This window comes from Scyliorhinus torazame, chromosome 1 (assembly GCF_047496885.1).
Source record: "Scyliorhinus torazame isolate Kashiwa2021f chromosome 1, sScyTor2.1, whole genome shotgun sequence".
Lineage (NCBI taxonomy): Eukaryota > Metazoa > Chordata > Chondrichthyes > Carcharhiniformes > Scyliorhinidae > Scyliorhinus > Scyliorhinus torazame.
In genome coordinates, this window is record NC_092707.1 from 17,487,886 (window position 1) to 17,514,620 (window position 26,735).

At 44.4% G+C, this 26,735-nt stretch overlaps 1 protein-coding gene and 1 non-coding gene across 15 annotated transcripts in view; one reads left to right on the forward strand and one right to left on the reverse strand.

Annotated features, from left to right (window-relative positions):
* The window catches only part of arvcfb (ARVCF delta catenin family member b), a 546,449-nt gene that overhangs the window by 508,096 nt on the left and 11,618 nt on the right, over positions 1 to 26,735 (forward strand). For 11 of the 14 annotated variants that reach the window (XM_072471369.1, XM_072471451.1, XM_072471186.1 and 8 more), the window contains 8 exons: positions 1,344 to 1,471; positions 3,512 to 3,662; positions 5,172 to 5,364; positions 13,717 to 13,828; positions 15,069 to 15,168; positions 16,369 to 16,416; positions 17,736 to 17,827; positions 24,787 to 24,899. In XM_072471369.1, the coding sequence (XP_072327470.1) occupies positions 1,344 to 1,471; positions 3,512 to 3,662; positions 5,172 to 5,364; positions 13,717 to 13,828; positions 15,069 to 15,168; positions 16,369 to 16,416; positions 17,736 to 17,827; positions 24,787 to 24,888 (926 nt within the window). In that variant the 3' untranslated portion in view covers positions 24,889 to 24,899. The remainder of the gene's footprint in view (positions 1 to 1,343; positions 1,472 to 3,511; positions 3,663 to 5,171; positions 5,365 to 13,716; positions 13,829 to 15,068; positions 15,169 to 16,368; positions 16,417 to 17,735; positions 17,828 to 24,786; positions 24,900 to 26,735) is intronic. The other 3 variants (XM_072471723.1, XM_072471808.1, XM_072471895.1) reach the window with 3 other exon arrangements.
* LOC140430594 (U6 spliceosomal RNA) lies at positions 4,677 to 4,782 on the reverse strand. The gene has a single exon (XR_011949466.1). It is a non-coding gene; the product is annotated as a U6 spliceosomal RNA (small nuclear RNA).

Here is a 26,735-nt window from a genome sequence, read left to right on the forward strand (position 1 = left end):
TTGACGAGGGGATGTGGGCGGAGGCCCTGGGGAGGGTGAATTCTTCCTCCTCTTGCGCGAGGCTCAGCCTCATATAATTTAAGGTGCTGCATAAGGCTCACATGACCGGGGCAAGGATAAGCCAGTTCTTTGGGTGTGAGGACAGGTGTGTTAGATGCTCAGGGAGCCCAGCAAATCACACCCACATGTTCTGGGCCTGCCCAGCGCTGGAGGACTTTTGGAAGGGTGTAGCGAGGACGGTGTCGAGGGTGGTAGGTTCCAGGTTCCAGGGTCAAGCCGGGCTGGGGGCTTGCAATATTTGGGGTGGCAGAGGAGCCGGGAGTGCAGGGGGTGAAAGAGGCCAGTATTCTGGCCTTTGCGTCCCTGGTAGCCCGGCGAAGGATTCTTCTTCAGTGGAAGAATGCGAGGCCCCCAAGCGTGGAATCCTGGATCAGCGATATGGCGGGCTTTATTAAATTGGAGAGGGTGAAATTCGCCTTAAGGGGATCGGTTACAAGGGTTCTTCAGGCGGTGACAACCGTTCTTAGACTTCCTGGCAGAACGTTAGAAGATGGTCAGCAGCGGCAGCAACCCGGGGGGCGGGGGGATTGGTTTGTTTTTCTTAAGTGGACGGGTATTTTTGCCTTTGTGTTCATGAAGGCTGTTAATTTATTATTCATGTATATGGGGGTGGGGGGGGGGTGTTTTCTTTCTATATTTTGTGAAACCATCTGCACTGTAGGAATTCTATTCATGCTTGTGTTCTTTTTAAAAAAATAAAATAAAAAACATTTTTTAATTTAGGGAGTACCCAATTCTTTTTTTCCCCCCAATTAAGGAGCAATTTATCGTGGCCAATTCGCCTACCCGGCACATCTTTGGGTTGTGGGGGTCAGACCCACACACACACTGAGAGAATGTGCAAACTCCACATGGACAGTGATCGAACCAGGGTCCTCGGTCCCGTGATGCAGCAGTGCTAACCCCCATGCTGCCAGACCTGCTTGTGTTCTAATCTCCTATTATGTTTCTTCTCTATTTTCTACATTCTACTCCGTTTTCTTCACTAATTTATTTTCTGCCTCTTTACATTTCCCCAAGTATCAACCAAGGAATGCTACCTGAATAATGAATATTTGATGACCAAGAATTTTCAGTTTCTACATGCTGTAGGCTAAACCTACTATTTATTTTGCCTAACCCCACCCATAGTTGTTTGTAATTCTTGTTCACCAGTTTTAACCACAGTACATCTTAAGCTTTTTATGTACATGGCACTCCGATCTGTATCTCTTTGCTTGCATTGAGAATGGTGGTGAGTTAAGTTAATGCACATCAATTAAATTTCATTAATATCTTCTCAGGTTATGAGCTGCTGTACCAACCTGACGTGGTTCGGCTCTACTTGTCCTTGCTCACAGAAAGTCGAAATTACAACACATTGGAGGCTGCAGCAGGTGCTCTGCAGAACCTAAGTGCTGGACAGTGGACGGTGGGTGTATTAATACAGCTGATATATTATTAGAGATTTCACAGTTTTGAATAGAATGTCCAATTCCTAATCTCTCTCTTCACTGCTTCCAAATGATAATTTATCTGTCAAGGCAACCAACTTGAATCGGTATTTTGGTTGATTGTTTTTCAACAGTAATTTCTGACTCGCCACAAGAATGGATGTGGGGACACCGTTTCAACCACATGCACTGATTTTCGTAGAAAATGCCCCTCTCTAAAGTCTCCATACAGGAAAATGTGTTTCACATAATTATCACTCCATAACCAAGGAAGCATTGATCAAAATAACATAAATTTTGCGGGGGGCTTAGCATTTTATGGCATATGCATGTTCGTGCAAATATGTATTGAGAACCCATTCCCTATGGTGGTGACTTTATTTATTGAACAGTAATTCAATGATCCATATTTGGTTCGCAAGTATCCGCACTCGGCTAGTGGCTATTGTTTAAGGCAAGAGGAAGAGACCTTTATACCATCGAGATGGACAAGGGGAGAGCAGATGCATGGTAACACCACCACCTGTAAGTTCCTCTCCAAACCCCACATTATCTTGACTTTGAACTATGCTGCTGGGTTAAAATCATGGAACTCGATTCCTAACAGCACTGTGGCTCAGTACTGCATCTTGAAGGCAATTGGGGATGGGTAATAAATGCTGGTCCAACCAGTGACGTCCGTATCCCACGAAAGAATTTTCACCGTGAAGTGCATTCTAGTAAGAGTAACCATGTCGTTAGAGCCACACATTGTCCATCGAGTTGCTGAAGCTCTACAAAGCCAGGGGAGCTGAAGGATTCCAAGAACATGTCCATGGAGACAAGTGACCCCTGCGAATAAATGTCAGGTCGCTCTGACTTTTAAGTGCTTAAGAGACCTCAGACAGTATTTCTTATCCTAGCCAACTTAAGTTTTAAACTTAAATTTTTGACTCCTTAGCAAATTGCGACTTCAAAATCCTGTGCTTTATTGTACAGCTGCACATTTGGGATACAGTGGCCCCTTGCTTTTACTGCATGAAGGAGCAGTCAGAAAGGGATTAGTGGGTGGGAAAGAGCTGAGGTTCAAAGAGTGTGGAATGGCTATTGAAAGAGCAGTTGGTTTGTGTAGTAATTTTTTTTTTTTGAAGTAGCCTGATTAACTTAAATGGTCATTATATTGTCCTGCGAGCAAATGTAAGTTTTAATGGGGGAAAAAAGAGGAAAAGAATAGAACTTCAAATGCATAAACATGTTCACGTGTGGCAATATAAAAACCTTTTTTTATACTTTTTCAGGGAGTACAAAATACGACTAAATATTTTGGGATGTGTCATATAAAGAAATATCCACTTTAGAGATGAAATTTTAGAATTAAGAGAACTTTTTAAAATCTCCCGATAACACTGAATTGAAATTTAGTCAATACTGGAACTTCATTTTTTTTTTTTTAAATGCACGGTAGATCAGCAGCATCTGAAACCAGGCTTTGTCGACGGGAACCCAGTCAAGGTCAGAGAAACAGTTAGACCAGAAATATTAGTTTCACTTTTTGGAAGCCCACTGAACCCTGTTATTTTTTTGTTCGGCTTTAATAGTAGTGTCGGCATTTACTGAGTTTGCGGTGTTGAATTAAGGTACACCGTTGAAGCAGATAACCCTCGATGAGATCATCAGTATTTGTTCGTGTTTTATTTTTCCAGATTTAATTTTTTTTAAAGGGTATATGGTGATTTGCTCTTCAAATGCCAAAAGTTGGGGCTGAGATATTTGACAACTTTTCCTTCAGAGTTTTTAGGGTGTCACTAAATAATCAATATGTTTGACTAAACTGGCAACATGAAAATGAAAAAAAATTCATATTTCGTACGTATTTCATATGTATTTCATACATTTCATATATTTAAGAAAATCAACACTGGTTACATTTGATATTTTAAAAAATCAACACTGATCAAGGGAGAATTCGGTTTCTTTCTCTCATCAGCAAAATATTTTTCTTATGTGCGTTGATATGGTAATTTTGCTTGTAATTGCAGTGGTCCAGTTACATTCGTTCAACTGTGCGGAAAGAGAAAGGCCTCCCAATATTGGTGGAGCTGCTGAGATCAGATTCTGATAAGGTTGTACGAGCTGTGGCAATCGCATTGCGAAATCTTTCTGTAGACGGACGCAATAAAGATCTCATAGGTAAAGTACCAAAGATAAACTTTTTAACCATAGTTTTTATGAAATGTGTCATCTTAGTTTACCCAGTGGGTTGCTCTTGAGGCAAAACAGTGCATTTTCATCCAGAAAGCACTCATTGAAATTCTCGCCTCCACTCTCAACTTGGCACTTGTGTCTCTGTTTTGGTGGTTTTTATTTGGCCTGTTGAATGGACTACATTATTGTGAAGGACTGAAGCTTGTGGCAAGAGAAAACTGTCATGATCTGTCTCATCCTGTCTAAATGAACTATCTCTCATCTGGTGACAGGATGGCATGATCAATAGCTTCGGAGGTCCTTCGTGTCTATTGTGACTCACAGCTGAGCGAGGCAGTGTGCCAGCGAGAACCAGCTGAGGGTGAATTGGCGGGCCAGTTGGCTGCAGATCTGTGGTTTCTAATGCCAAGAAGGAAGTGGTGCCTGTGATTCCTTGTTTCTCCCCTGTAGAATTAAGATGCTGCGCGCTACATGATGACCCAGTTAGTCACCAAAATTCCCCAACTCTAAATTTAATTTTGGGGTTTAAAACAGGAATGCAATTCAGCCTAAGCAGGGGAATATTGAAGATTTTACTTGTGCGTACTCAGTTGCCCACCTCAATTTGTTTTTATATTTTCGAAGAATCAAAATTAGTCCCCAGTATCTTTTAGTCCACCTTAATTAACAACCATGTATGAACTCTCTGTAGATCCACCGGGTTCTGTGTTGTGATAATATTGAATCATAGAATTTACAGTGCAAAAGGAGGCCATTCGGCCCATCATGTCTGCACCCTACGTAAGCATAATCCGACCTAACCGTTTGGACACACGGGCAATTTAGCGTGGCCAATCCACCTAACCTGTACATCTTTGGACTGTGGGAAGAAACCGGAGCACCCGGAAGAAACCCATGCAGACACAGGGAGAAAGTGCAAACTCCACACACGCAGTGACCCGAGGCCGGAATTGAACCCTGGAGCTGTGAGCTAGCAGTGCTAACCACCGTCCACCCCAAAGAAATATGGAACGCTTCACGAATTTGCCTGTCATCCCTGTGCAGGGCCATGCTAATCTTCTCTGTATCGTTCCAATTTTAGTATATGTGCTGCCGAAGTGAGCGCATATACTAAAATACTTGGGATCAGTAGCGTTGGCTTAGTCTGTCACTTTTTGTTTTAAAACTCTACCCCTAGCTGACTGTATTTGAAAAGATTTATAATTACAAAATATTTAAGCCTAACAATTATGAATCATTTTAGGGCGGCATGGTGGCACAGTGGTTAGCTTTCAAAGGGGGGTGTACCAGTGCAAAGAAATTGCACCTGGCAATGCAGAATGGGTGTACATTTGTCACCAACTGCAAAAGGATCCCTCCTGCAAAATATTTGGCAGCAATGAACAGCTCAGTTTTTATTCAAATGAAATCCATTCCATTCTGCTGTCTTGTCTTTCTTGCAAAGTGTATTCGTTAAATGGGTTTTCATAGTTGTGTATTCTGCCTCCATTGCAGGTAATTACGCTATGCACGATCTGGTAAGCAATCTGACCGGTGGTCAACAAAGGCCTGCCAAGAACCTTGAAGAAGACACAATAGTCGCAATACTCAACACTATCCATGAAATTATTACTGACAGTTCATCGAACGCCAGATCCTTGATTCAAGCACAGGGCATTGAGAAACTTGTGGCAATCAACAAATCCAGGTGAACAAATAATGTTTCTAAATTAGCTCGAAAATGATTTGAGAAACTTGCGTCCAAATTCCATCTGTGAACAAGAGCAGCCTTCTTTTTGGTGTTCAGTTGAATTGTGTGCCTAACGGACTACAATTAGAGAGCTAAGATTTTATTTTCTAACAACTCCAAAATAAGGTGTGAAACTTGTTTACATTTTCTTGACCAGTAAGTAATGGATTATCCTCACTATAAATTGTGAGGCATAAACCCCTCATCCCACTGTTCCAGTGATTTTTTAAAAACTATTTTTCAATGGGTGAATGCACAGAGAAATAAAACCGAGTATTTCTTATTATTTTGCAACCTAATATTGCAAGAAAATTGGACCTGACTATATTTTACAAAATGATCTGGAACAAGGAATGCTTGCAACTAAACTTCTTCTCATGAGTTGCATTATTTTTGCATTATTGCATTGTTAGGGGCTTGTTTAGCACAGTGGGCTAAACAGCTGGCTTGTCATGCAGAACAAGGCCAGCAGCGCAAGTTCAATTCCTGTACCAGCCTCTCCGAACAGGCGCCGGAATGTGGCAAGTAGGGGCATTTCACAGTAACTTCATTGAAGCCTACTTGTGACAATAAGCGATTATATTATTATTTATTATTTCGTCTTGTGCAGTGAATCATTATTGTACCCTTTGAAAATTTGGGGCTTGTAATTTCTCAAAGCAGCTGATTTAATAAGTTTCATCTATCATACCCAAAATGAACTGACTTTTAAATCTCCATTAACCTATACTGTTTATAATTCTGGCCCAATATTTTCCATTCTGCTGCAGAGTGCAACTGTGCTTAAATATTTATCTCAACCTTAAATATACACAAGGACTCAAACCTCTGAGAGAAGAAATTCCTCCTCATTTTAGTCTCAAATTGGTGCCCCTTTATTCTGAGACTATGCCCTCTGGTACTGGACTCTTGCAGAAGAGGTAACATCCTCAATATTTCCCCTGTCAAGCCCCTTAATCCTATACGCTTCAATGAAATCGCCTCTCATTCTTCTAAATTCCAATGAGTAGAGTCCCAACCTGTTTAACCTTTGCTCATAAGACAATCCCGCCATACGTGGGATAATCCCAGTGAAACTTCTCTGAACCACCTCCAATTAAATAATACCTTTCTTTAAATAGGGGGCCAAAATTGTTCACAGTACTCCAGATGTGGTCTCACAGCTGCAGCAAGACTTCTCGACTCTGATACTCCAACCCGCTTGAAATAAGGACCAACATTCCATGAGCCTTCCTGATTACCTGCTGCACCTGTGTGCTAGCTTTCTGTGTTTTGCACACACATATATCTCCAAGTCTCTGTGTTGCAACTTTCTGTAGTTTTTCTCCATTTTACTCTGTTCTTTTGTTCTCCCATCCAAAATGAACAACATCACCATTTCCCACATTGCACTCCATTTTCCAATCATTTTGCCCACTTAACCTGTCATTTGCAAACTGTATCCTTCTCGCAACCTGCATTTCCACCTATTTTTGTGTTGTCAGCAAATTTGGATACAGTACATTCACTTCCTTCCTCCAAGTCATTAATATTGAGATATTTTTTATAAATTTAGAGTACCCAATTCTTTTTCCCTAATTAAGGGGCAATTTAATGTGGCTAATTCAGCTGCCCTGCCAATCTTTGGGTTGTGAGGGCGAGTCCCACGCGGACACAGCGAATGTGCAACTCCACATGGGCAGTGACCGGGGGGGGCAGGATTGAACCCGGATCCTTAGCGCCGTGAGGCTCCAGTGCGAACCATATTTGGGCAGCACGGTAGCACAAGTGACTAGCACTGTGGCATCACAGCGTCAGGGTCCCAGGTTTGATTCCCAGCTGGGTCACTGTCTGTGCGGAGTCTGCACTTTCTCCCTGTGTCTGTGTGGGTTTCCTCAGGGTGCTCAGGTTTCTTCCCACACTCCAAAGATGTGTAGGCTTGGTGAATTGGCTGTGCTGAATTGCCCTTAGTGTCCAGAAAAGGTTAGATGGGGTTATTGGGTTACGGAGATAGGGTGGAAGTGAGAGCTTAAATGGGTCATAGAACATAGAACATAGAAAATACAGCACAGAACAGGCCCTTCGGCCCACTATGTTGTGCCGAACCTTTGTCCTAGATTAATCATAGATTATCATTGAATTTACAGTGCAGAAGGAGGCCATTCGGCCCTTTGAGTCTGCACCATCTCTTGGAAAGAGCACCCTACCCAAACTCAACACCTCCACCCAACACCAAGGGAAATTTGGACATTAAGGGCAATTTATCATTGGCCAATTCACCTAACCCGCACATCTTTGGACTGTGGGAGGAAACCGGAGCACCCGGAGGAAACCCACGCAGACACGGGGAGGACGTGCAGACTCCGCACAGACAATGACCCAAGCCGGAATCGAACCTGGGACCATGGAGCTGTGAAGCAATTGTGCTATCCACAATGCTACCGTGCTGCCCTTAAGAACAAATAAATCTACACTATATAATTTTCCCGTAATCCATGTACCTATCCAATAGCTGCTTGAAGGTCCCTAATGTTTCCGACTCAACTACTTCCACAGGCAGTGCATTTCATGCCCCCACTACTCTCTGGGTAAAGAACCTACCTCTGATATCCCTCCTATATCTTCCACCTTTCACCTTAAATTTATGTCCCCTTGTAATGGTGTGTTCCACCCGGGGAAAAAGTCTCTGACTGTCTACTCTATCTATTCCCCTGATCATCTTATAAACCTCTATCAAGTCGCCCCTTATCCTTCTCCGCTCTAATGAGAAAAGGCCTAGCACCCTCAACCTTTCCTCGTAAGACCTACTCTCCATTCCAGGCAACATCCTGGTAAATCTTCTTTGCACCTTTTCCAGAGCTTCCACATCCTTCCTAAAATGAGGCGACCAGAACTGTACACAGTACTCCAAATGCGGCCTTACCAAAGTTTTGTACAGCTGCATCATCACCTCACGGCTCTTAAATTCAATCCCTCTGTTAATGAACGCAAGCACACCATAGGCCTTCTTCACAGCTCTATCCACTTGAGTGGCAACTTTCAAAGATGTATGAACATAGACCCCAAGATCTCTCTGCTCCTCCACATTGCCAAGAACTCTACCGTTAACCCTGTATTCCGCATTCATATTTGTCCTTCCAAAATGGACAACCTCACACTTTTCAGGGTTAAACTCCATCTGCCACTTCTCAGCCCAGCTCTGCATCCTATCTGTCTCTTTGCAGCCGACAACAGCCCTCCTTACTATCCACAACTCCACCAATCTTCGTATCGTCTGCAAATTTACTGACCCACCCTTCAACTCCCTCATCCAAGTCATTAATGAAAATCACAAACAGCAGAGGACCCAGAACTGATCCCTGCGGTACGCCACTGGTAACTGGGATCCAGGCTGAATATTTGCCATCCACCACCACTCTCTGACTTCTATCGGTTAACCAGTTTGTTATCCAACTGGCCAAATTTCCCACTATCCCATGCCTCCTTACTTTGTGCAGAAGCCTACCATGGGGAACTTTATCAAATGCCTTACTAAAATCCATGTACACTACATCCACTGCTTTACCTTCATCCACATGCTTGGTCACCTCCTCAAAGAATTCAATAAGATTTGTAAGGCAAGACCTACCCCTCACAAATCCGTGCTGACTATCCCTAATCAAGCAGTGTCTTTCCAGATGCTCAGAAATCCTATCTTTCAGTACCCTTTCCATTACTTTGCCTACCACCGAAGTAAGACTAACTGGCCTGTAATTCCCAGGGTTATCCCTAGTTCCATTTTTGAACAGGGGCACGACATTCGCCACTCTCCAATCCCCTGGTACCACCCCTGTTGACAGTGAGGACGAAAAGATAATTGCCAACGGCTCTGCAATTTCATCTCTTGCTTCCCATAGAATCCTTGGATATATCCCGTCAGGCCCGGGGGACTTGTCTATCCTCAAGTTTTTCAAAATGCCCAACACATCTTCCTTCCTAACAAGTATTTCCTCGAGCTTACCAATCTGTTTCACACTGTCCTCTCCAACAATATCACCCCTCTCATTTGAAAATACAGAAGAAAAGTACTCATTCAAGACCTCTCCTATCTCTTCAGACTCAATACACAAATCTCCCGCTACTGTCCTTGATCGGACCTACCCTCGCTCTAGTCATTCTCATATTTCTCACGTGTAAAATGCCTTGGGGTTTTCCTTTATCCTACCCGCCAAAGATTGTTCATGCCCTCTCTTAGCTCTCCTAATCCCTTTCTTCAGTTCCCTCCTGGCTATCTTGTATCCCTCCAATGCCCTGTCTGAACCTTGTTTCCTCAGCCTTACATAAGTCACCTTTTTCCTCTTAACAAGACATTCAACCTCTCTTGTCAACCATGGTTCCCTCACTCGACCACCTCTTCCCTGCCTGACAGGGACATACATATCAAGGACATGTAGCACCTGTTCCTTGAACAAGTTCCACATTTCACTTGTGTCCTTCCCTACCAGCCTATGTTCCCAACTTATGCACTTCAATTCTTGTCTGGCAACATCGTATTTACCCTTCCCCCAATTGTAAACCTTGCCCTGTTGCACGTACCTATCCCTCTCCATTACTAAAGTGAAAGTCACAGAATTGTGGTCACTATCTCCAAAATGCTCCCCCACTAACAAATCTATCACTTGCCCTGGTTCATTACCCAGTACTAAATCCAATATTGCCCCTCCTCTGGTCGGACAATCTACATACTGTGTTAGAAAAGCTTCCTGGACACACTGCACAAACACCACCCCATCCAAACTATTAGATCTAAAGAGTTTCCACTCCATATTTGGGAAGTTAAAGTCGCCCATGGCTACTACCCTATGACTTCTGCACCTTTCCAAAATCTGTTTCCCAATCTGTTCCTCCACATCTCTGCTACTATTGGGGGGCCTATAGAAAACTCCTAACCAGGTGACTGCTCCTTTCCTATTTCTGACTTCAACCCATACTACCTCAATAGGGTGATACTCCTCGAACTGCCTTTCTGCAGCTGTTATACTATCTCTAATTAATAATGCCACCCCCCCACCTCTTTTACCACCCTCCCTAATCTTATTGAAACATCTATAACCAGGGACCTCCAACAACCATTTCTGCCCCTCTTCTATCCAAGTTTCCGTGATGGCCACCACATCGTAGTCCCAAGTACCGATCCATGCCTTAAGTTCACCCACCTTATTCCTGATGCTTCTTGCGTTGAAGTATACACACTTCAACCCATCTCCGTGCCTGCAAATACTCTCCTTTGTCAGTGTTCCCTTCCCCACTGCCTCATTACATGCTTTGGCGTCCTGAATATCGGCTACCTTAGTTGCTGGACTACAAATCCGGTTCCCATTCCCCTGCCAAATTAGTTTAAACCCTCCCGAAGAGTACTAGCAAACCTCCCTCCCAGGATATTGGTGTCCCTCTGGTTCAGATGCAACCCGTCCTGCTTGTACAGGTCCCACCTTCCCCAGAATGCGCTCCAATTATCCAAATACCTGAAGCCCTCCCTCCTACACCATTCCTGCAGCCACGTGTTCAACTGCACTCTCTCCCTCTCCCTATTCCTAGCCTCGCTATCACGTGGCACCGGCAACAAACCAGAGATGACAAGTCTGTCTGTCCTGGCTTTCAACTTCCAGCCTAACTCCCTAAACTTGTTTATTACCTCCACACCCCTTTTCCTACCTATGTCGTTGGTACCAATGTGCACCACGACTTCTGGCTTCTCACCTTCCCCCTTAAGGATCCTGAAGACACGATCCGAGACATCCCTGGCCCTGGCACCCGGGAGGCAACATACCTTCCGGGAGTCTCGCTCGCGACCACAGAATCTCCTATCTATTCCCCTAACCATTGAATCTCCGACAACTATTGCTTTTCTATTCTCCCCCCTTCCCTTCTGAGCCCCAGAGCCAGACTCCATGCCAGAGACCTGACCGCTAGGGCCTTCCCCCGGTAGGTCATCCCCCCCCCCCCCCCAACAGCATCCAAAATGGTATACTTGTTTTGAAGGGGAACGGCCACGAGGGATCCCTGCACTGTCTGCCTGTTTGTTTTTTTTCCCCCTGACTGTAACCCAGCTATTCTTGTCCTGTACCTTGGGTGTGGTTACCTCCCTGTAACTCTTCTCAATCACCCCCTCTGCCTCCCGGATGATCCGAAGTTCATCCAGCTTCAGCTCCAGTTCCCTAACACGGTCTTTGAGGAGCTGAAGTTGGGTGCACTTCCCGCAGGTATAGTCAGTGGGGACACCGGTGGTATCCCTCACCACCCACATCCTACAGGAGGAGCATGTAACTGGCCTAGCCTCCATCCCCTCTTAGCTTAAAGAATATAGCTGCTGTGTGGACTAACTAGATCTCCGCCCTCCGACTCTGCTCCCAGTCAGCTACACTTCCTGTAAACTCCTGGCTCTCTTCGCACTCTTTGCGGAAATGTCGGAAACAAAATGAAAGGAGCACCTTACTCCCTCCTCACCTAACTCCCTCGGTCACCAAACTCTCACGAGAGCACTCAAATGCACCAAATTCAGCACTCCCTCGGTCACCAAACTCTCACTATAGCACTCAAATGCACCAAATTCAGCACTCCCCCGGTCACAACTCTCACTATAACACTCAAATGCACCAAATTCAGCACTCAGTGCAAACAAAGTCTGCACTGTAGGGGATCACTTTTATACTGTGAATCTCGCCTCTGAAAAACTGGCCTAATCCAATTAACTAATTAACAAGCTCCAGCTGCAAGTGCCTAGAAGTAGAAGCCTGTTTAAAGCGGATTGAAAATTCACCTTCTAAACCAAACAGCAACTTTTAAGTTAATTAACTAAATAAAAGAAAGACTAAACTTTAGATAAAAATGAAGCCTTATACTCCCTCGGTCACCAAACTCTCACTATCGCACTCAAAAAGCACCAAATTCAGCACTCAGTGCAAACAAAGTCTGCACTGTAGGGGGGGGGGGGGTCAGTGCAGACTCGATTGGCCAAATAGCCTCCTTCTGCACTGTGTTCTATGCCACCGTGCCACCCTTTAATATATATTGGAATCAGTTGTGGTCCCAGTACTGATCCCTGAGGAACCCCAGTGGTTGCAGGTTGGCAATCTGAAAAAGAGCCCCTGATCCCCACACGCTGTTTCCTGCCCCTTAGCCAATTCTCTCTCCATACCAATATACTACCTCCAACACCATGGGCTCTTATCTTAGACTTGGCCTTTTGTGAAGTACCTTGTCGAACACCTGGAAGTCCAAACAACACACCTTCTGGTTCCCCTCTATCCACTCTGGTTCATACTTCCTCTCAAAATCAGTCAGACTCTATTTCTCTTTCATGAAGTCATGCTGACTGTTTGATTAGATTATGATTTCCCAAATGTGCTGCTATTACTTCCTTAATAATTGATTCCAGAGCCAAGAGTGAGTGAGTGAGTGGTGGTCAGAGGTGTGTTCAAGCTCTCCCCCAGGGGTACTTATCAAACTTGATGCTTAGTCATGGCTGGTGCTAAGCTTCTTCAATGCTCAGTCTCTGACTGACTCTTGTAGCTGCAGTATTTGTGGCTGAACTGGCAGGTTTCTGATCAATGTTAACCCTCCAGGATGTTTATAGTGGGGGAATTCCGTGTGGCAGTGGCACTGAATATAATGGAGTGGTGGTTAGACTCCTCTTGTTGAGATTGTCATTGCTTGGCACATGTATGCTGTGAATTGATGGTGAATGGAATTGATTTCTCAATGCTGCAGTAATGACTTGATTAAGATCCCTGTTTTGAAGGTTGCCTTTTAAGCAAGCGGTGCCTTTTCTGCACTGCATATTTTACCGTCCTTCCGCTCATTGTTCCTTTCTACCCACATTCACTATGTAGGTGGTTTTCTTAAAAGGAGCTTTATCATGCTATGGAAAATGCATGAACAGATACATACTATTAAAAGCAAGTTTGTACGTGCTGCTGTTGGATATCCAGCAGTGTACTTATACATGTTGGAAATGGCTTTGCATAGTTTGTATTTTCAAGAATCTAAAACTTGGAGTATCTCCATTGCTTTTATTGGTGTCAGTTTATAATAGGCAGTTCAGGAGATGCTTCAAACAAACACAATACATTATCTTTTCTTCTGAATACTCAGATTTTTATGCAGCATGAGACTTGGTTGAGGATTGAAATAATGGTCAAACTTAAATGTGTGGAGAAACTTTTGTGTAAGGCGAAGGCAATTGGTATTTCATTTCAGCAGTTTTTATTGTGTCACACTGAATCTGTCTAAAGGTACATTACTTTTGCTAATTTTTAATTTAATCATACGGATTTGAATTCAACACTGTAGCCAGTCAGTGAGGGAGATGAAGGCTGCAGCTCATGTCTTGCAGACAGTATGGAGTTACAAGGAGTTGAGAAATGCTTTGCATAAAGATGGCTGGAACAAGTCTCACTTCCAGGTAAGAGTCACTTTTTGGGCAGGGACTAAATGTAAAATCATTGGTCATTTTTTAATTTTGGTTTGTTGTTGCTTTGGACCAATCACAGTGCTCAAAAGCACTGAGCTTCAGTTATCATGGTAAAGTTTATACTGACCAGGGACCGATGAATCACTGCGGTATGAATTGAAACCCACTAAATTCTCATCCTCACCTGCTCTAATTCTGTCAGCATTAATCAAGAGTCAACACTGAACAACATTATCTTTATTGTGCTTATTTGCAACCGGGGATTGGTAGAAACCATTCATTATTCATATGATTGTTATTGGTTAATAAGATTCTCAGAAAGCAGCATTAATGATTGAAGAGCTGCACCATAACTGTTGATCAACAGGAGTACAGAAAAGGTGCAGGAGCATTTTTTTAAATTACAGGTTTCCAAGGTACTTTGTTTTGTGTAGCTGACAGTATGTGCCAGTACAATAATAAACAGCTTCAAGAAAAGAATTCCTACAGTGGGAGAAGGAGGTCAGTTGGCCCAATGAGTCTGCGTCGACCCTCTGAAAGAACATCCTACATAGCTCCACCCACCCACATAACCCCATCTAACCTACACATCTTTGTGGCACTAAGGGACAATTGATCATGGCCAATCCACCTAACCTGCACATCTTTGGACTGTGGGAGGAAACCGGAGCACCCGGAGGAAACCCACACAGACACGGAGAATGTGCAAACTCCGCACAGACGGTGACCCAAGGCTGGAATTGAACCCGGGTCCTTAACACTGTGAGGCAGCAGTGCTAACCACTGTGCCGCCACAATGATGTAATCTTAAGAATAACTTTCTGACCATTTTAGAAGTCTGTGATGTCTTAATGTATAAACAGTACATATAGCTTGGACGCAAAGAGCAGCAAATCTTTCATACTTATATGGCTACTATAATTGGTCCCATTACCTTTTATTTTATTTTGGTGAGGATGAACAGACTGGTTCCTGTTGATGGTCACAGATAGATGATCCCTATTGGAAAGTGTTTAATTAAAGCAGAATTGAACATTACTACAATATTCTGCAGTCAAATCAGCTGCTGATTCCCACTGTTAGATTGCTTGGGTAAAGATTTTGGAATTGCTCAGCACTTTCGAAACTGTACTCGTAAACTAATTTCTTCACGGATAGAGAGAATAAGTTAACAAAACTAATGTGCCTATTTGATTCATAGAACTGATATTTTTTTCTAAACCATATGTAGCCGAATGTGACTACACTTCCCAAAGGATCTAAAAGTAGTGGCAAAGCAACTGGCTATGATGACAGCACTCTGCCATTAATTGAAAGGAACCAAAAAGATGGTGAGTCTTGGGTCATTTAAATCACATTCTCTTCTGTCTCCAGTTTGTTTGCTGCTTTTTCAGCCCCGCCTACAGCACTAACATTCATGGTCTTGGGTTTTATAAATCACTATACATTTAATGATATACATTGTTTAATAATAACGTATTGGTCCAATTTTTATTTGCAAGTGGTATCTTCCTATGCCATGCCTCAGCTATCTCTTCAGTAGTGTTGCCCTGAAGCTGGCTGATTTTCATCCTTCTCTCCTTGCTGTTGAAGTAGTTGAACTTTGTGTCTCATGCCATTTGAGGACTAGTTCCATTTGAGGACCAGAACTTTTGGGGCATTGCAGGCGTGAGTTACAACTCTGGCATTGACTTCTGCGCATCCGGGTCCTGCCAAGAATCAAACCAATAGGCGTATCATAGCATCCCACCTGTCAGTCTTCAGATCAGATCTTGCACTTGTGTACTCCCTTCCACAAAAGTCCAGGATCCTGAAAGAGATTGACTGCAGCAATGCTGTTTCTGTTTCGAATACGCACACTTTTTCTTGGTTTGAACCTGTGGTGAAGCACTCCATGAGCTATAGACCTGTACTGTTGGCTATACATGGAACATAAGGTTGGAATGGATCATGGAATGGGTGGAGGTAAGGAGGTTGAAGGGAGACTGGAAGTCAGCTTATGCAAGAGACTCTGTATTGGTGAGGATGTGGGCCATAGCTTTCTGGATGACCTGTAATTTATTAATGTACGGATACAGAAGCCAACATTGAAGACCAGGATGGAGGGGGAGAGGTGAACTGTGAGCAAGAAATCTTGGTAAATGATGAGATGCAGGGAGGAGGAAGCTATATACCTGCGGTGCTCTCGAGGGTGATATTGAAAAGAAGAAACGTCAGAGCAATTCTTATCTGCAAATTGTGTAAAGACATTGACACTGAATGTGAAATATCCCACAGGTAGAATGAAATGTACAGATCGGAGGCAACAGTGGGGGTGTTTTTCTTTAAATAGAAAAAGATATTTCAAGGACTTGGCTTTCCGTGTTGAATATGCAGTTATCTACTGGCAAATATTTGTGACGAGATATTAGAATTTGAGCTATTATATGCTGAGGGCTTCAAAACAATTCCCTACATTCTGGACACATTAATTTCAATAAGCACATTCAGCTCTTTCGTACTAGGAACCTCATGGCCAATTCTATTTTTAGGTAACAAATGGCCTGGTGAAATGATACCCATGGAGCAGTTTGGTCCAGGTAAATATGACCTTGAATTCCTCTTTCTGTTCTGTGCCGTGTTCAGTGCTTTAACCGGCTGCAAATTAACGCTCGGCTTACAGTACTTCCATTTAAAAAGCATACTTCATATTAGCTCATGAAGAACTAATTATACAAACAAACTAAAGTTAACAAAAAATGTTAACTATTCCAATTTGATTTTGGACTTTGCTTGGTTTGAACTTTTTTTAGGGTGTGGCGATGGGCTTTTCCAAGTTGTGTTGCAGTACTTGAAATAGCCACAGACAGAAATGTTTTGAGCAATTCAACTACAGCCCCTACCTGCAGAAATCTGGAACTGCACTAAGAAAAATTCTAAAAAGCAGACAATACTGCGGATACTGAAAATCTGAAATAAAACCTGGCAATGCTCAGCAGGTCTGACAGAATCTGAGGGGAGAAATATAGTTAGCTTTTCAGGTCGATGGCCTTACACAGCACTTGATTGATTTAAATAGCAGACTTGATAATTGAAACCAAGAGTAACTAATATCTGGTCTTTGGTCGCAAATAAATAATTCAGTACCTCTTTCAATTTGATTTTGATATGTGTGTTTTGTACGGTGTAGAAATCTCCTTTTTTTTAACTGGTCGGTACATAATATTTCTTGGATATGGGAATTCATAGAATCATAACGTTTACAGTGCAGAAGGAGGCCATTCAGCCCATCGAGTCTGCATCGGCCTTTGGAAAGAGCACCCTACTTAAGCCCACACCTCCACCCTATCCCCTTTACCCAGTAACCCCACCTAACCATTTTGGACACTAAGGGCAATTTAGAATGGCCAATACACCTAACATGCACATCTTTGGACTGTGGGAGGAAACCGGAGCACTGAGGAGAAAGTGCAAACTCCACACAGACGGTAATCCAAGGCTGGAATTGAACCTGGGACCCTGGAGCTGTGAGGCAATAGTGCTGACCATTGTATATTCTACTGATCCAAGATTTGTTTCTAAATTGTGAACATTTTTATACACAAGTTTTAAATTCATAACATCTACAAGCAATTCCTCTTTCTTCTTTCCTCTTCTCTTCCCTTTCTTTCCCTCCTCTTCTTAGATTTGGCCTAAGTAACTATGTTTGTCCAATTTCTGCTTATAGGGTAACTTAGTATTGAATCTTTATGTTATGGGTTGGGCTTTGACTGTATGTGAATTATTTTTCTGGTTTCCTAGTCTTTTCTGAAACTGTAGTGTGCCGAACGATAATCCCTGTACATCAATAAACTATTCATGCATATGGAGCACTTGAGTTGAATGCCTTTGTATTTACAAAATATATTTGTCACCACAGATACTTATTCCACCTTGGATCAGAGGGAGAAAGAGCGCAAGTGTAAGACCTCGGATGTTTCTGGAGATGCTTTTGAGCGACAACCTTTGCGGGTAGGCCACATTGCAGCCACTTGTACTTCACACTCAATAGACCTAAAATACCATCAGGCAAACCTCATCTGATGCCTGGATTCAGATCTGGATTGAACTGTTAAAATACAATCCTCAGTTAGCTATTGTCCTCTCACACACTCGCGCACACACACTTCATAATTGCTTGGCAGTTGCTGCTCTAGGTAGCTATTTTGAAGAAAATAATGACTTTCGTGCTTATTGCCCTAACTGATCATTTCTGATTAAAAATGCTTTATCTGCTTTCTTACCGTTTTAGAAAATTCTTGTCTTGGAATTGCTCTTGTCATGTTTGATTTGTCAGCTGTATGCATGAGTGTTTAATGCTACCCTCTGTTGAAAGGGCTCTTAAGCGAGTATGTGAATTTTGCATGAAATGTTTTTGAATTTTTCCAGAAATATTAAGGCTACAAAAAAAACGTATTTTAAAGTTTTTTTTTTTTTTTTTTTTTTTTGAAAGCATCACTGAATTTTCTAAAGTCACCCTTTGAGAACTGGGGTGCATACTGTGGCTAGTTGAAAAACATTAATTTAGCTGCCTGATCTTGCTACATTGCATTGTCATCACAGATTTAGAAGTTAAAATGGCAGATTCAGCTTCCAGAGGCTGAATAAAACAAGCTTGTCATGATATTCAAACACACACATCATGATGGACACACTAACAGGCAAATCAGAGTACACAACACCACAACCAATCACAGACAAGAACACCAACCACATAAAAAGCACGAGCACGACACCTGGAGGGCAGTAGGTCTGGGGAGAAGGAAACAAGAAAGAGCTGTTGAAACACCACAAGCAGGGAGCCCCCCACGTGCAGAGTGCAAAGACCAAGTTGTAAATAGTGAGTTTAAATAAAGAAGCGTTGTACCATATGCAACTGTGTTGGCTCTTCTGTGTGTCAGAACACCCAACACCACATGGTACAGGAGTGGATCGATACCTGCCTACCAACCTGCCATTCTGGACATGGACCACACCGGCAAACCGCAGCCGATGCAAGTCACGGGGAACCTAGGCACCAACTGGAAGCTCTACAGGCAGCGATTTGACCTGTACATCCGTGCCACCGAAAAACAGAATGTCTCGGATGATTCGAAGATTGCAATGCTCCTCTTCTACGCAGGCCCCCACCCAAACGATGTCTTTAATTCACTGGTGTTCGAGGAAGGCGAAAACCAGGCCAAATATGACACGGTCATCCTTAAAATGGACCAGCACTTTCAAACTGAAGTAAACGAAACTTTCGAAAGATACATCTTTCAGCAACGCCTGCAAGGTAAGGAGGAGCTTTTTCAACCCTTTTTGACGCACCTCCGGATTCTAGCGCAGTCCTGCGGTTACGGCACCACCACCGAGTCCATGATCAGGGACCAGATTGTTTTTGGCGTTGCCTCTAGTGGCCTACGCCAGCAGCTTCTTAAAATAAAGAGCCTCACCTTAGCGTCTGCTGTGGAAGCCTGTGTCCTCCATGAAAATGCTGCCTGCCGTTTTGCCCGATTTCAGGCGTCCGAGTTGGCACGGAGGGGGTCCCCAGCCGTCGAATCGGCAAGCCAGGCCGCCCACGACGTTGAACGCATCCAGGCCGTCGATTTCTTCCCGCCCCACGGCCCGGACGACAGCGGCCGCTTCCCGCGCTTTTCGCGGTCTCCCGCGCAGGTGCGCGCCAAGAATAACTGCCACAACGAGGGACGCACTGCGCAGGCGCGCCCACCGCAAGATCGCACTGCGCATGCGCAGTGGCGCAACGAACGTCGTGACGTCATGACGTGCAGCAAGTGTGGAGGTCTACACTTAAAAGGGCAATGTCCTGCAAAATACCGACAGTGCAACAGATGTGCCATGATGGGCCACTACGCAGCCCGCTGTCGTGCGGCTCAACCCATGGATCCGGCGCATCCTCGACAACCTCGCGCACGAGTCAGGACCGTCCAGCCCACGCATCACGACTTCCAGTTAAGTGATGCAGATGACCAGGATGACTTCCGAGTTGCCGTCATTGATGTCAACAAGGTCAATGCCATCAATCCAGACGATGAGTGGTGTGCCACCCTGACGGTCAACCGATCGCGCGTCGCCTTCCGTCTGGACACCGGCGCATCCGCCAACCTGATTGCTTACTCTGCAGTCCAGGCCATGAAGGTCAAACCACTCATCACACCATCCCGGCTTAAGATGGTTGACTATAACGGGAACGTTATCCCGTCCGTAGGATCTTGCCAGCTACAGGTGACTCACAAGAGGTACACGGCCACACTCCCCTTCGAAGTTGTGGGCTCATCAAAGGACTCGTTACTGGGCGCACAAGCGTGTAAGGTCCTTCACCTGGTACAGCGCATCATGTCTCTCTCTCCAGATGAGATATCCGACTTCCCGGATGCTGAGTTCCACGCGAATCTCCATTCCCTCCTTGCTCACAACCAGGAGGTTTTTGAAGGCATGGGGACATTGCCACACACGTACAAGATTCGACTCAGACCGGACGCCATCCCTGTCGTTCACGCACCTCGCAGGGTTCCTGCGCCTCTCAAAGACCGCCTCAAGGCACAACTGCAGATTCTTCAGGACCAAGGGGTCCTATCCAAGGTCACGGAGCCCACGCCATGGGTCAGCTCCATGGTCTGTGTAAAGAAGCCCTCTGGCGAGCTCCGTATATGTATAGATCCAAAAGATCTGAACAACAACATCATGCGGGAACACTATCCCATCCCGAAACGAGAAGACCTCACCAGCGAGATGGCGCGAGCCAACATATTCACTAAATTGGATGCGTCCAAAGGATTCTGGCAGATCAAACTGGACCCGGCCAGCCGAAGACTATGCACATTCAACACCCCTTTTGGCAGATTCTGCTACAACCGGATGCCATTCGGCATCATTTCGGCATCTGAAGTATTCCACCGCATTATGGAGCAGATGATGGAAGGCATCGAAGGGGTACGTGTATATGTGGACGATATCATCATTTGGTCCACCACTCCGCAGGAACACATGCATCGTCTTCGACGTGTCTTCACCCGCATACGGCAAAATGGCCTGCGTCTCAACCGTGCGAAGTGTGCTTTCGGCCAGACGGAGCTGAAATTCCTCGGGGACCACATCTCAAGGTCCGGGGTCCGTCCCGATGCAGACAAGGTTAGCGCCATCACAGCCATGCCACGACCGGCTGACAAGAAGGCTGTCTTAAGATTCCTGGGCATGGTCAACTTCCTTGGGAAGTTCATTCCCAACCTGGCTTCTCATACAACAAACATGCGCCATCTCGTAAAAAAATCGACGGAATTCAACTGGCACCAGTCGCATCAGCGGGAATGGGAGGAGCTCAAGCACAAACTGGTCACGGCACCAGTGCTGGCCTTCTTTGACACGACTCGCCCTACAAAGATCTCAACAGACGCCAGCCAATCTGGTATTGGAGCGGTACTCCTGCAAAAAGACAGCACGTCATCATGGGCCCCGGTTGCGTATGCCTCACGAGCCATGACCCCTACCGAACAGCGCTACGCGCAAATCGAAAAAGAATGCCTGGGCTTGTTAACTGGACTGGACAAGTTCCACGACTATGTGTATGGCCTGCCACGATTCACGGTCGAAACTGACCACCGCCCCCTGGTCAACATCATTAACAAAGACCTGAACGACATGACTCCTCGCCTCCAGCGCATCTTACTTAAACTCAGGAGGTACGATTTTGAACTGATCTACACTCCGGGGAAGGAACTCATAGTGGCGGACACTCTTTCCCGAGCAGTGAGCACACCACCAGATGCGGAGGGGTTCGTGCGTCAAATTGAGGCACACGTGACTCTGACAGCAGCAAATATGCCAGCTGATGATCCTTGTCTGGCCCACATACGCGCAGAGACGGCGACTGACCCTCTGCTGCAGCGAGTGATGCGCCACATGACGGAAGGGTGGCTAAAAGGGCAGTGCCCCCAGTTTTATAATGTGCGAGATGATCTCACCAATATAGACGGGGTCCTTATGAAATCGCATAGGATCGTCATTCCACACAGTGTGCGCCAGATGATTCTTCGTCAACTACACGAAGGCCACTTGGGCGTCGAAAAATGCAGACGAAGGGCCCGGGAGGCGGTATATTGGCCGGGTATTAATGAAGACATAGCCAACATGGTGCTCAACTGCACAACCTGTCAGAGGTTTCAGCCAGCGCAACCTCCGGAAACACTTCTACCACACGAGATGGTGACGTCCCCCTGGGCGAAGGTGGGTGTTGACCTATTTCACGCGCTCGGCAGAGATTACATTGTTATTATAGACTACTTCTCAAACTACCCGGAAGTCATGCCTCTCCATGATCTGACGTCGTCCGCAGTCATTGGGGCCTGCAAGGAAACGTTTGCTCGCCACGGCATTCCAAGGACTGTCATGTCAGACAATGGACCTTGTTTTGCCAGCCGTGAATGGTCGTCCTTTGCCGCAGCATATGGTTTCACTCATGTGACATCCAGCCCTCTGCATCCACAATCGAACGGGAAGGCTGAAAAGGGTGTCCACATCGCAAAGCGGCTCCTGTGCAAGGCGGCTGATGACGGATCGGACTTTAACCTTGCCTTGCTGGCCTATCGATCGGCCCCGTTGTCCACGGGCCTCTCGCCAGCGCAGCTACTAATGGGTCGCTCCCTCAGGATGACGGTACCTTCCGTCCTGGCACCGACAACAGACCATGAGGCGGTTCTTCGGAACATGCAACTGCAGCGTGATCGCCAGAAAGGTCGGTACGACACACGAGCGACGGACCTGCCCCCCCTGTCCTCCGGAGACAAAGTACGCGTCCATCAACCGTATGGTGGCTGGTCAGCACCGGCCGAAGTCCTCCGACAAGTGGCTCCCCGCTCGTTCCTGGTTCGCATGCCGGATGGTTCCGTGCGTCGCCGCAATCGGCGCGCCCTTCGCCGACTTCCACGCTCACAGCCACACAACACGCCAGATCCTCAACAGGCTTCCGAGGATGACTTTGTGGAGCTGCCGCACATCACGCCCTTTCCATCGCCACCCATGGCCATGCCTGCACAGCAGCCGGTGGTTCTTGATCCACCCTTAAGGCGGTCAACCCGAATTCGTCGCAAACCCATTAGAATGGACTTATAATACAGTTCATATGTTTAATAAGTTGGACAATTTTACATGATAACCTGTTGTTGTTTATCGTTCCAGATGTCGTCTGACTGGACAACTGTTCAAATTTTTTTTCTTCTTCTCTCGTTCGCATTTCTGTTATGTTATGGTACAACTGGATTCATGTGACGCACTCGACATCGCCCCATGTACATAGTTCCGTCATAGACACATGCTGCACACGACACACACACACTCTTAGATGCACTCACGTCACGATCATATTTATTACCACGTAGGCACATATCTTTGTAAAAAGGGGGGATGTCATGATATTCAAACACACACATCATGATGGACACACTAACAGGCAAATCAGAGTACACAACACCACAACCAATCACAGACAAGAACACCAACCACATAAAAAGCACGAGCACGACACCTGGAGGGCAGTAGGTCTGGGGAGAAGGAAACAAGAAAGAGCTGTTGAAACACCACAAGCAGGGAGCCCCCCACGTGCAGAGTGCAAAGACCAAGTTGTAAATAGTGAGTTTAAATAAAGAAGCGTTGTACCATATGCAACTGTGTTGGCTCTTCTGTGTGTCAGAACACCCAACACCACAAAGCTGATACAGCTTTTTATGACTTTACTGTCGTGGAAACACCATTAGCGAGGAGAGTATCAAAGAGTGGCATAATTTGCAAGCTTGATAGAAAGAAATGGTTACATATTCTATTATAGGTATTGCCTAATCTTGCTAACTTGCATCGTCATCCCAGATTTAAACCTAATGTGAAGTTTTTTCAACCGTAGATTGAGTTTTTATTGCATGATTTTTTTTTTACATTTAGAGTACTCAATTAATTTTTTCCAATTGAAGGGCAATTTAGCATGACCAATCCACCTACTCTGCACATCTTTGGGTTGTGGGGACGAAACCCACGCAAACACAGAGAATGTGCAAACTCCACACGGACAGTAACCCAGAGCCGGGAACGAACCTGTGACCTCGGTACCGTGAGGCAGCAATTCTAACCACTGCGCCACCGTGCTGCCCTTTTATTGCATGATCTTAATCAAACTCATTGAATGATTACTTCAATTACACCTCTGTCACCAAATTAATGGATGTAACTGATCTAATTTCAATTAGACCTGACTTTTTGTGTGGAACACCATATAAAGCCAGTGTGCACAAAATTCAGGTTTCAAATCCACAATTATTCTGAATTTTGTTATTCTAACCTATTTTTGTTTTTTCGAAGAATAAATGGAACAAGATTGTAAAAAGGAAAGGAGAATATATTAGGAGAATACATTTTCAAGAGTATGCAACTGTATGAGCTCTGTGCAATTAAATTCTCAGATGTTTTATGATGAAGTAGAGCAGATATTCCTATTACTTTCCATTACATCTTTGTATGCTTTCAAACAAAACCTCCAAAGATTTTATACCTTCACTTTAATTCATATTTTGATTCAATAAATTAATGTGTGAAGTTGCATTTCCTGTTCAGTCAATCTCAGCATGTCAGACTGTTGAAACTTGACAAGGTTTTCAAAATTACTCTAAATTCTGTCACGTGCTGGCCAGATTATCAATAGCCCTCACTGCCCCATGTCCAGCTAATCAAATGAATTTGGATCAAAATGGATTTTCACGGCACCCAAATTCTAACTTACGAATTCCATGTTGGAGTTGTTTTTTTAATACCAAAAATTATATTTTTGTGGCCTTGATCTTTGAGCTGTCAATTATACTTAATTGCTTTTATGTTGAACTAACTTGGCTTTATCTGTTCCTGTTTTAAGACCAGCTCTCTTGCTATTAACCCTTTCCCTGTTGCCACAGAATGATACAAATAAGAGAAACATTAACAGGATTAATAGGGCCTCAGTGAACCTTGTGGATGCTCATGACACTAAACCTCAGCCTGTTGACTCCTGGGTCTAAGTGCTTGCATGGTAGGTGTCTTTGAGTTCCAATCACCTAATTAATAATCTAGTCACATGACAACCTTCAATCATATTGAAGTAAAATTGTTAACAGTGTAACTCTTGGTTTTGAAGTGTCATTGATTCGTATTTGAACAACGGTTGCTTTCTACCATTGCTATTGCATTCAGAATTAAAAGGGTGTTTATGCAAACTGTTAAATCTTCCAGTCGTCTTGTTATTTTATACAAGAAGGCAAGTTTCCAATCACGATAAAATTTACTTCAATTTTATTTCAGATTGTTGCATGGCTTCCTCCCATGAGATGATCAATCTATTTATCATATCAAGAGTATGTCTAGAGTCTAAGACAAACCTGTACAGTTTAAACAGTAACCCTGTCCAACATCCAACTGAACCTTTGGAGCAAACTTTTCACAACCTGTATAAATGATTTGTGGCCTTGATCATATTTTGTTCTGACACTCTGGGCCAGTGCGGGGTGAATTCTAGCTCCACTGAACCCGGAGTCACAACACAGTTGAAATTAGCTCTTTTCAAAATACCCAAGGTCTTTGGCTGTCCAATAGCTACAGTCACCAGGTTTGTAAATGTAGACCCCATTAACTTTTTATTATTATCAGTAACTCTAAATAGGCAACAGATAAACCTGGTTAACTACGGTCACATCTCTAACACCCTCCCTTTTAACTCACCCCACCCTCTATCTACCTACCACCTTCCCATTCTCCCTCCCTCTTTCAGCTTGTAATGGTTTTACTATAGGCGCACAGACATAGCAGGCAGCTAGCATTCGAGAGAGAGAGACGGCTTATTCTTTCAGGGTCTAGAAATTTCTGCCTTCAGACGATAGGCAGCAGAGAGAGAGCTGCTTCTATCCTCCAAATGGCTGCTCCTGCGTGTTCTCCAATAAAAACCCACCTGCCGGGAACCAGTTGGTGTTTGCTGAGCAGAATACTGTCCTTGGCCAATTCATTGGCCACCAGCCAACCAATCGAAACTAACTCCTCCAATCTCTTGGGTGCCATAAAGTCTGGGTTCTTCTGCCCAAAATACATAACTTTTTAAGACAGCGTACGATTTTGACACTGAGTTCCTTACATCCTCTGCTCGACTTAAAGGTGTATCTCTATTAACGATCCATGGACCAAAAACAATAAAGACAAAATAAAAGAAATAGGAACGAGGGGAATCAACAGGAAGGACCCTTGGATGTCTCAAAACTAAGGAATATGAGTTGAGAGGAGGATGCAAGGAGGCTTCATGGGATTTTTAGCAAGCTAGGCGAATGGGCAAGAATATGGCAGATGGAATATAATACGAATAAATGTGAAGTTATCCACTTTGGTAGAAAAAATCACAATGGTGAAGTATTTCCTCAATGCTGAGAGGTTGGGAAGAGCTGATATCCAAATGGACCTGGGTGTCCTTGTTCATGAGTCACTAAGTGTTAAGAACCCGATTGATGTTCAATGCGAGGGTATCCCAACACCCAGAGGGTAACTTGGAAAATCCGTTCTTAGTGGTATATATTTTCAGTTTGGTATAATATGAGAAAAGATGTGCAGACCAGTGAGAAACAGTCCAACCTAGTTGTACTCGATGAGTAAAGAATATTTATCAACATTTTTCTTCATTCGTTCGTGGGATGTGGGCGAAGCTGGCTGGTTTAGCATTTGTTGCCCATCTCTGAGGGCATTTAAGGGTCATAGAATCATAGAATTTACACGGCAGAAGGAGGCCATTCGGCCCATCGAGTGTGCACCAGCCGTTGGAAAGAGTGCCGTAGTTCCACAATATCCCAGTAACCCCCACCTAACCTTATTGGACACTAAAGGACAATTT